Source organism: Pan paniscus, chromosome 4 (assembly GCF_029289425.2).
Source record: "Pan paniscus chromosome 4, NHGRI_mPanPan1-v2.0_pri, whole genome shotgun sequence".
NCBI lineage: Eukaryota > Metazoa > Chordata > Mammalia > Primates > Hominidae > Pan > Pan paniscus.
Genome location: NC_073253.2, coordinates 19,911,691 through 19,923,067, shown reverse-complemented (window position 1 = coordinate 19,923,067; position 11,377 = coordinate 19,911,691). Strand labels below are relative to the sequence as shown.

Here is an 11,377-nt window from a genome sequence, read left to right as displayed (position 1 = left end):
AGTTTAACACCATTCACCTTTATTAATTAGTATTAAATGACAATGTTAAGAACACTTAGCCTAGCTCTGGCACAAAGTAAGCTCCATAAAAATTATGTGAGCAGAAATGATCTGAGGCTCACGGTAACTGGGTGGCAATTTGAGAAGGCAACGAAAGTTAAGGGAGAATGTGTGCACATAAATGCAAAAAAGAATGACCTGAGACAGTATCAACTCAGGTGTTTTTCCAACCCTCCAGTCTAGAAAAACCTGGGTTTGAGGTCCCTGGAAGGCAGAATTTGGCAAAAAAGTCAAAAGGTTACCCTTTGATTATGGTCCCGAAGCAAAGGGTAATCTTGTGAAGCAAGTGACGCTCCAGAAAACAGATGGAGGGCAAGAACCTGAATACAAAGCATTTAGGTAGATGGAGCCAACCCATTCTGGAAGAAAAAGCTGAAGTGTTTTCCTGAGGAAATGGCATGGAGATGAGGGCTATGCAGGCAGCCTTTTGAAGTGCATCTGTGGCTAAGTCTGTGGACCAGGTTGTTAAAATTACTGAATCAGTTTGACAGCTATGAAGATAAGGAAGAAATGAGCAGAGAATGGCACGTGTTGAACCTTGCTGAAGAAATAAAGGGAAGAATCATCATTGGAGTAATATAGTAGTTTGAAAATCTGAATAAACATTAGGATTTCTTCGGCATACCTTTAAAATGCAGAGTCCTAGGCCTGTCCCCATCCTTAAAGATTCTGATTGCATAGGTATGAATGATTATAATGTTCAGCCAGATTTGGGAAACACCAGATGAAAATTCAGTTCAATTATTAACCTCTGAAGTACAACTTAACTATAGGATATTATCAATTTATATTATCTTAAAAAGTAACATCCTGATGCTGCTGGTTTAGAAAAGCCACATACATAAATCACGTAACCACATATTTTCTGTACAATAAATATGTGTCTGAAAATATTTTTAAAACCACAAATCCAAAGTGACAGTTTTTTCAAATATGTAAAGAGCTTAAAAAAATAGATAACTGTGCTTTCAAGTTTTAAAATTTGAAATTTAGAAATTATGTCTGATATTGACACTATAAAGAAAACAAGATGCTGTATTTTTGTTTTATTTCAGAAAGTTCAAGTCTTTCCATCATAATTGAAGGAATTGCATGATCAATTAAATATTATCAGCATTATTTTCCATTAATGTTTTTAAATGCATTCACACACCTGAGTGTTTGGAATTATATAAACATACCCATTAGAGTCTAGACTCATCAACATTTATATTATGCTTTTTCAACAGAATCGGAGATGAATCACTAGATAAATAGGTTACAAGATTATTTGGATTTTATGATGAGTTGGTTTGCCGAACTTTAGAATTCATAGGAGGAATTAAATCTTTGAGTTTGATTTTTAACAAAAGAAAATTGTGCATTGTGCTAATCTACTTTTGCATATTACATAGAAAATGGCTATTAAGGCTTTATTGTAAGGGATTACAGTAAAAGATATTCTATTGTGCACCATGCAAGATGCAGAAAATAATGGTTTACAAATAATGTTAAGCAACCAAGGCAATAATGGTTTTCCTTTCATTCTGGTTTTCCCAAATTAAATTTTTTTTTTTTCAGATTAAAATCAGGTTTGGAGTTAACAGAAAATTGCATTCCTAACTTAAAAACTTCAACTTCTCTAGATTCCTTTAGAAAAGGAATAAATATAGTTTAAAAAAATGTTGCTTTGGGTAGAAGTCTTGATTCATTGCTTCATTCTTACAGCTTTTTCTTTGCTTCCTTACTATAAAATAATCCAATGTTATTGTGAGGACAATCTCTGATTCAGTTCCAATGCTCTTGTATCTCCATGAGTTTTGGCATTGTTTACCAGCACCTATGGGAAATCACATACAGGAACGTTAGTATTTTGTTTATTAACAATATCTATATTTTGATTCATTGAAGCCAAGTAATCCAAGGGCGGCAGTCTTGAAAAGGCAACATCAAACTACACTAGGAAAAGTGACTCTGTGCAATCTTTCAGTCACTTTTGCAGATATAAATTGTTTAAACGAAGCTAACATCAGAGAGATGCACAATTCATTCAAATTAGTAGAGATGCCAACATTCTGATTGCTTTTTTTTTTTTTTTTTTTTTTTTTTAGACGGAGTCTTGCTCTGTCACCCAGGCTGGAGTGTAATCGTCTGATCTTGGCGGCTCACTGCAACCTCCACCTCCTGGGTTTGAGAGATTCTCCCACCTCAGCCTTCCAAGCAGCTGGGATTACAGGCGCCCACCACCACACCTGGCTAATTTTTGTATTTTTAGTAGAGATGGGGTTTCACCATGTTGGCCAGAGGCTGGTCTCAAACTTCTGACCTCAAGTAATCTGCTGGCCTTGGTCTCCGAAAGTACTGGGATTACAGGCGTGAGGCACTGCGCCCAGCCTGATTGCTATCGTTATTAGCACTGCATAAAATTAAAGGTTTTGTTTGTTGGCTTTGTTAATAATACTGTCACCTCTAAACCCTTACTCAAAAAGACTACTTTATGCATAGAACTGTTCAAATGAAATTGCTCCTCTTTGAAACCACAGCTCAGGATCTAGGCTATAGGTTCTAGGCTTTATCAATAACTTTTCCATGATTTTACCTATTTCACAAACTAGAAGATTCAATTTCAGCTGATCCTTTATACTAAAACATTTTTTGGTTGTTCATTGTCAAGCACTGTGAAGGGTCTGAGATTCTCCTCTATTTGGAAGCTAACAAGTTAGCCTGCCACAGTTCCATAGATACTGCCAGAAGATACAGGATTTTTAGGTCACAGAGAAAAGTCTTCATTATTCAAGGTATGGCAAACAGCATGAGCATCAACATATTTGCCTCTGTTCTTCTTGTCCTCTCAGCCTGTGACGTGGATGGACTGATATAGTTTCCCACATATGCAGTCGGTTGCATTACAAGAAGGGAACCCTAAGCCTAGGATGCTTAATCTTTTATAATGGACAGGAATATCTACCCTTTGTTCTGGAGGGAGATACTATCTCTGTCTTCCAAGGATGTTCACTATACGAATATCTTTGAAAAGACAGACTAGAACAAAGAGTAATCAGGCCTCCTGCTCACAGGATATTTAGAAATGCAAGAGATCCATGGCGAACTGTCTCCCAACATTCATATATGTTCCACCTTTTTGATTTGGAATATGTTGATTACAATGCCTTTCTCCAAGCATTGTTTTCTTTACTATTTCTTTCAACTTTTACGTTTCACCAAAAGGCAAACAGTATTTCAAAATGCTGTAGGTACCGAAAAAGCTTTTCAGTGATTTTCATTGTGTTTTTAAAATTGTTGGCTAAAGCTATGAAAATTTTAACCCAATACATTTGTATATTCTCTACATTATTCAAAATAATTTTGGATACATATATATTTATATATTTAGATGCCAGAGCCATACCATGAGAAGTAGAGTAGAAACTATCACATGTATTTTATAGTAAAGGCAAGAATAAGGCAAACCATTTTTTTAAAGATAATACGAACATTCCATTAGGATTCTGTTACTTCTAACTCCATCCTATCTGCCTATTTGCCTCCACTGCAATGGCTGCAAAAATACAACTAACACCTAGCAGACCAAGGATGCTGCCAAACATCCAACATTGCACAGGACAGTACCCACCCTCAACCCACACCTAAGAAAAAATTGTGCATTCCACAATCTCAGTAGGTTGAGTTGAGATCTCTGAAGATGAGAAACTCTGGGGTAAAAAGACTATAAGGGGTATATCATATCCTGGTTTCAGGAAAAGAGAAATATAGGCAGGCAAAAATAGTATAATCATTGTGATGTTAATACAAGACCAGTGACAATTCATGCATGGACATTCTCTCCTTTGGTTTACCAGCTGGCCATTTTTACTTAGCCTTGCTTCTTGCTTAAATACAGTTAAAACCTTCAACTTCTTTAGAGTCCTTTCTTTAAAAAAGAAAAGGAATGAATAACTATAGTTTTAAACAAATGTCGCTTTGGGAAAAAGTCTTGATTCATTGCTTCATTCTTACGGCTTTTTCTTTGCTTCCTTACTATAAAATAATCCAATGTTTATAAAAAACTGGACAAAATATTTTATCCATCAATTTATAAAGAAATAACAACGGTAAATAAATAATATGAAAGAAAGTGTAGTTAAGTCGTTCCCTTCTGGCCAAAAAAGGGAAAGAAAATGTTGATTTTTGATACTGCTTTAGGTTGGGTTTAGATGGTCATATATTTGTATTGTTATAAACTTCACTAGGTAAGGGCTTTAGATCAGCAGTTCGCAACTTTTTACAAACCTCAGTACATTTAATGGATGACTTTTAAACTTGTGATGTTCTCATTGGTTCAAAGATAAAGTCCTGCAATTAGACAAGCTCCTTAAAATTCTACCCTTCTCTTTCACTTAAAAAAGCTTATAGGAATGCATTAATAGAGAGATATATAAAAATATCCATGAATCTGTTATATTTTATTACTGAAAATAAAAAAGTAAAACCATTTGTCACCTCTGGTTAGTATCTAATTACTTACAACATGCTTCACAACTGATCACGACCCCAAGGTTGTTGGTACTCAAAAAGTGTCAGATTTTGGAGCATTTCAGACTTTGGATTTTTAGATTAGGGATGCTCAACCTGTATAGTTTCCCCATATAAAGGCATCTTGTACATATACAGGTTAAATCAACATTAAACTTTTTTTAAACACAGGTTTTAACAGTTCTGTTATTTATGCCAAAGAGCCTCAGCTTTTGATGTTCTAATATCGAAAGGAGAATGTCATAACTAACCCATGGTAAGATACAAACTGTATATTTAACCTTTAAACCATGTGCATAAATATTTCTCATTTTCAACAGATGTAACAGTAGACATTGTAGTCTTTTATTAGCCAAAAAATTACACACTCAGTTTTTAAAAATTCAATCATAAAAGTGAAGTAACTTTGAACAATAACTTTGAACAAAAACCCTTAGATCAAAGATAAAACATTTTAAGTAAAATCAGTGCCTCAAACATTTTAAATAAAATCAATGCCTTACATCAATAAGCTCATAGTCATCTTTGGCATATAAGTGTCTCAGTAGGTACCAACGTGCGGTTGACGCAATAGATTTGGGATACCCAGGCTGATATACCACTCTTTCCAAAAGACGCCGTGTCTCTCTGGAAAAAAAAAATTTACATTTAGTCCAAAGCATGCAAATTACCATAAGATATTTCCCATACTAATCTCACACACACATTATCTTTCTCATATTTTTGCAGATGTGGTGTCTGATTATGATTTTTTAATTCAGATAACAATAAAGGTAATAATGGTTAATATCTATTGAGTGTTTATCATGCATTAGGTACCATGCTAAATGTTTATACATATGGCTGTATTTAATGTTCACAACCTTATTAGGTAGGTAGTTATTATTCCCATATGGCAGAGAAGTAAATTATTCCAAGTTATTCTCATTCCAAAGAGAATAGAGAGACAGTCGCTATTTTATAATCTACTTTGAGTGCTCTACCTCCAATCTTTTTGAAAAGTAGGCAGAAACTAAATAAGTCACTAAATAATGCAAGGGTGATAAAGAGTGGAACAAGAAATATTCAACATCTACATTACAGACTATGTATATCATATCAGGCTTTTAGCATATGTTTTCAAGGATGTGTATGATAATGTAAACCCATGTAATAACAGGCTGATTTACAGCTGTGTTCTAATTTTTTCTTTCCTAATTTACTAACATCTATGACTCCAAAACTTCTGTACTGCTAAAAACAACATAAACCATTAGTATATTCAGAACTGCTAAACAGAAAGATCTTCTAAGCAGCAATTAGTTTGAAGCAGGAACTAAATAACTTGTCTTGAAGATGCTTTTGCAGAGGGATCACATAGTAAGCACGTTGTTATTTTTCTTAGACTGCATTTTTATTTGGGCTACGTTTTGAAGGCAATAAAAATTATGGGAGGTGTTAACAAAGATTATTGGGGTAGAGGGTGAAGGGGAGATAGTACTCTCTAAGTTACCAACACTGAGCATGAGCAGAAGTAGTTCATTAGGAAGTTTAAATTATAGCCTAAAACATTTCTTAGTGAAATTAGTCACACATAAAAATGGCCCCAAATAAATAAATGTTAATAAATAGTGCTGGAGCTGCTAATCAGCCATATGGTCTTAATCTTCCACCATCCCTATTTTGTGATGTGTCTTTTGCTACATATTTGTATGTACTAACCTCCATTTCTACCATACCTATTCTGTTCCAGTGATGTTTGCTCCTCAATCACTGCTTTACTTACAGATGCTTTGTATTATATGTAGTATATATTAGAACTAGATATTTTCAAAATATTAAAGTATTCTTGCCTGTATTTTTTACCCATATGATCTTTAAATAATTTTCTTCAAATTTAAGTACACTTCTTCCAACATAAACATTGCTATAGAATTTTTGTATTTTAATCAGAGCAGCTTTCGGATTTTCTAGATAGGAAACCACATCATTTATAAACAACATGTCTCTGCCTTTTCAATATTTATTACTTTTTTCATAGCTTATTACAATAGCAAGAACTGATAATGTAGCCTTGTATTGGGGTCTTTTGGTTTTGTTTGTTTCTAGAACCCACATCACACTGTTGGTGCCTCCTAACACAGTGAAGAACAAAAACTCCAAGACCTTCTTCACTGGAAATGCTATCATGCCAAACCCCTCATGCCCTATAAATATGTATCAAATTGCCTTTTTAAACAAATATAAGGCTTTGTTTCTCCCTTACTGGATTTCTGGAACCAGTTCTTCCAAAGTAGATACAGATATATAAATACCCCCCAAAGTTTGTTAAATCGGTCTGTTACAAACTTTAAAGTTTATAATCTTTCCTTGATTATTTCCTAGAAAGATTTAAAGTGAAGAAGCATTTAATAAGAAAAAGATGAAGATTCTTCATACCTTGCCCCCATTTTGCGTTTGAATTGTAACAAAGCTTGTAAAAGAACAGCCAGTGGACAAAAGCAAAGCTTCAAGGCCTCAGTTGTAGCCTCTTGAACCAAAGATGGCCAGTGATCATTGGAAATGTTAGCCTATAAAAATATAAGACAAATATTAACTCAAAGATTTGGCATATTTATTTGAAAAGTATGCAATTCAATTCCTTTTTTTTTTTTTTTTTTTGAGATGGAGGCTTGCTCTGTCACCCAGCCTGGAGTGCAGTGGCGCGATCTCGGCTCACAGCAAGCTCCGCCTCCCAGGTTCCCGCCATTCTCCTGCCTCAGCCTCCGGAGTAGCTGGGACTACAGGCACCCGCCACCACGCCCAGCTAATTTTTTTGTATTTTTAGTAGAGATGGGGTTTCACCATGTTAGCCAGGATGGTCTCGATCTCCTGACCTCGTGATCCGCCCACCTCGGCCTCCCAAAGTGCTGGGATTACAGGCGTGAGCCACCGCGCCCGGCCAACAATTCAATTCTTATTGAGTACCTATTTGAGCAAGTCACCATATAAATAATATAAAGAGTATAATTACTACAAAGAGATTTAAGATCTGATCCCTGCTCTAAAGGAGCTACAAAATGGCGTAGACTGGGATAAAGGAGGTTTTCAAAGAGGAGATATTTAAAAAACACTAAAATATTCGTTTAAAGAAAATGCACTATTATACTACATAGGTGAATAAAATCTATCAGTCTTGTGTCTACCAAATATACAAAACTAAATTTAACATAATTGATTCTTTAACTGGTAGTGATAAATATAGAGTTCTACATTTCAAAAATCATCTAAGGAGAGAGGAAAGGCTGAAATAAAGTATTTTAATAAACTCCCAATATAAAAAAGTACAAAACAGATCAGAGATAAAAGTATTAAATCAAAGTAATCAGTACTAAAAACTTTTTAACAATTTTACTTTATGGCTAAGATATTAATGTATCTATATATTACTTGGGTTACAAGCTTTATTCTCATATTAGGTACTGACTCAGAAATAACAAAGGTAAGTATTTCTGAAGAAACAGTAACAAACTAAAGTGATGAACACTTTACTGAATTATGTAAAGAGAAAAAAATGCATTAAAAAGTTTCATTTAAAAAAATCTCAAATTTTGACAAAGATTTCATAACCACAAGTATCTAAAATATGTATTTTAATAAAGTCAATATAGTGAGTCAATATATATAGTCTATTTCAAACACTAAATTATATAACAAAAATTAGAGCAATTATCTCTAAGTGCAGTATAGGCAATAGCAATTTGTATAATCAAGTAAGAGGAAGCTATAATGAATGTGAAAATAGACAATAGTGGTTATGATGCATCTTCTATAAATAGTGGCTACTTTGGGTACATCTGACAAAGAAAGTAAGGCGAAGCACATTCTAATACAATTATTCTTAACATCTTATTAAAAACCAGTAACATAAGACTCTCACTGGATGCTTTTAATAATATACTCTCTAAATTCTATGAAATCATATAAAACACTCTGTAAAGTTAGCCCAAAGATGACTTTATAAGGAGAAAGTTACTATATATACCTGGCATATTAAACAAAGTGATCAGAATGCACTTCTGTTTTCTTTTCCCACTACCTGTTCAACATTTATTTGAGAGATACTTTTTCTGTGTCCCTGGATGTAAATTACATTAGGCCCCATGAGTCTTATTCCATTTTTCTTACATTCATCCACAAATACAGTCTCAATTAGAATGTCCTCTTTTTTTTTTCAACACTTCAGTCTTTGCTGAAAAGTAATATTTGCACATACTTCCCTGCCCCGCCCCAATTCCCCTCAGCTCCCAGGCTAGAGTATGGTTACAGGCAGTAGCGGGTGGCTGGTTCCTTTTCCCTAGTACTCCCAACTCCTGTGGCTAATTGCAGCTTCAGGACCCTACTGAAATACTGGAAATTTGCATTTAACTGGTGCCATTGTAAGGTGGTGCCAAGCTCTCCAGGGTTGACAGATACTTAAAGCTCTTTTTCTCAACCTGGCTTTAGCAGAGACTCCCAACTTCATGGGTAGTCTCTCATCTGCAGGCCCAGCAACATAAGCTGTGGGGCCCAGTGCAAAATAAAGTGTAGGGCCCTTTGTTTAAAAATTACGAAGAGTTTCAAGATAGCAACTACAGAACATTAAATCAAGTATGATGCCCTGTGTAACTGCAGAGGCTGCAAGCCCATGAAGCCAGCCCTGCTCATCTGCAGTTCCACTAATCTAGCAAATGTATTCTATTCTTCTCACTCTCTCCACATCCTCTAGCAATGTGGAAACTTCAGATTCCTTTCTGCTGACATCCCATCATCCCTCTAGGTGGCCTTAGTGAACAGGATCTAGGATAACTCCTACACCAACCCACTCTCACCACTGGCATTGCTCATTTCTGGATCTAACAAACTCTGAGAGTGTTGCTAATTCTGTCTGTAGCAACTCTCCTTCATTCCTTCCTCCCTATAGCACAAGGAGATACTCCTGCCTACCCTTGGGATTAATCTACTGTTGACCATTCTCTCCCAGAAACATGGGATCACTTTCTAAAACGCTAGCAACTCTCCTCTTCTCTGTCCTAACACCTAAGACTGAGTGCCACCGTCTCTGAAACATGTTAGATACCTGTTTATATGCTTCTAGACACATGCTTCCAGGACCCCGGAGGACACAGATTGAAGCCTCCCTCTCTCTGATAGGACCCTCTTCCTCAACTTTGTGTGTATCTGTCTGTAGAAACATGCCAGGGGGAAAATGGGTGAGGCAACAGCCCTCTCCAAAGAAATGTCTTCACAAATCCTTCTCTAACTCCACTCTCCTGATGCCTTTTTTTTTTTTTTTTTTTTTTTTAAGTTTAACTTCAGATACAGAGGATACACGTGCAGGTTTGCTCCATGGGTATATTGCACCCAGTTAGGGAGCATAATACCCAACAGGTAGTTTATCAATCCCTGTCCCACTCCTTCACCCTCAGTGGTCCACAGTGTCTGTTGTTCCCATGTTTATGTTCACGTGTGCTCAATGTTTAGCTCCCACTTACAAGTGAGAACATGCAGTATTTGATTTTCTGTCCCTGTGTTAATTCACTTAGAATTATGGCCTTCAGTTCCATCCATGTTGCTGCAAGGGACATGATTTCGTTCTTTTTTTTATGGCTGTATAGTATTTCCATGGTGTATATGTACCACATTTTCTTTATCTAATCCACCATATGGCACCGAGGTTGATTCCATGTCTCTGCATTGTGAATAGTGCGGTGATAAACACATGAATGCATGTGTCTTCATGGTATGATGATCTATTTTCCTTTGAGTGTATACTCAGTAATAGGATTGCTGGGTCAAATGGTAGCTTTAAGTTGAGATATCTACAAACTGCTTTCCACAGTGGCTGAACTAATTTACATCTCCAGCAACAGTATATAAGCATTTAAGCATTCCCTTTTCTCTGAAGCTTCACCAGCACCTGTTATTTCTGTTGTTATTGTTTGTTGTTTGAGACAGGGTCTCAAGCTCTGTGGCCCAGGAGAGAGTGAGAAGGCAAGATCTCAGCTCACTGCAGTCCCAACCTCCCAAGCTCAGGTGATTCTCCCACTTCAGCCTCCCGAGTAGCTGGGACTACAGGTGCATGCCACTACGCCTGGCTAATTTTTTCTGTAGAGATGGGGTTTTGCCAAGTTGTCCAGGCTGGTCTTGAACTCCTGGGCTCAAGTGATCCACCCGCTTTGGTCTCCCAAAGTGCTGGGATTACAGGCATAAGCCACCACATCCAGCCTGTTATTTTTTGACTTTTTAACAATAGCCATTCTGACTGGTGTGAAATGGTGTTTCAGCGTGGTTTTTATTTGCATTTCTCTGATGATTAATAGGGATGAGCATTTTTTCATATGTTTGTTGGCCACTTATATGTCTTCTTTTGAGAAGTGTTTGTTAATGTCCTTTAACTGTTTGTTAATGGGGTTATGTTTCTTGCTTGCTGATTTACGTTCCTTATTGATTCTGGATATTAGACCTTTGTCAGATGCATAGTTTGTGAATATTTATTTCCTATACTGTAGGTTGTCTGTTTACTCTGTACATAGTTTCTTTTGCTGTGCAGAAGCTCTTTAATTAGGTCCCACTTGTCAGTTTTTGTTTTTCTTGCAACTGCTTTTGGAGGCTTAGCCAAAAAATTCTTTGCCAAGGCTGATGTCAAAAAAGGTATTTCCTAGGTTTTCTTTTAGAATTTTAATAGTTTGAGGTCTTGCATTTAAATCTTTAATCCATCTTGAGTTAGTGTGTATATATGCTGAAAGGTAAGGGTCTAATTTCATTCTTCTGCAAATGACTAGCCAGTTGACCCAATGCAATTTAT

The 11,377-nt window shown here is 36.0% G+C and overlaps 1 protein-coding gene across 2 annotated transcripts in view; it reads right to left on the bottom strand.

Moving 5' to 3' along the window:
• Positions 1–1,091: 1,091 nt before the first annotated feature.
• Positions 1,092–11,377, bottom strand: part of SKIC3 (SKI3 subunit of superkiller complex) — a 97,829-nt gene continuing 87,543 nt past the window's right edge. For both annotated transcript variants that reach the window (XM_003822763.5, XM_063604380.1), the window contains 3 exons: positions 6,991–7,121; positions 5,076–5,199; positions 1,092–1,879 (listed from right to left, as the gene is read on the bottom strand). In XM_003822763.5, coding sequence (XP_003822811.3) covers positions 1,805–1,879; positions 5,076–5,199; positions 6,991–7,121 — 330 coding nt within the window. In that variant the 3' untranslated portion in view covers positions 1,092–1,804. The remainder of the gene's footprint in view (positions 1,880–5,075; positions 5,200–6,990; positions 7,122–11,377) is intronic.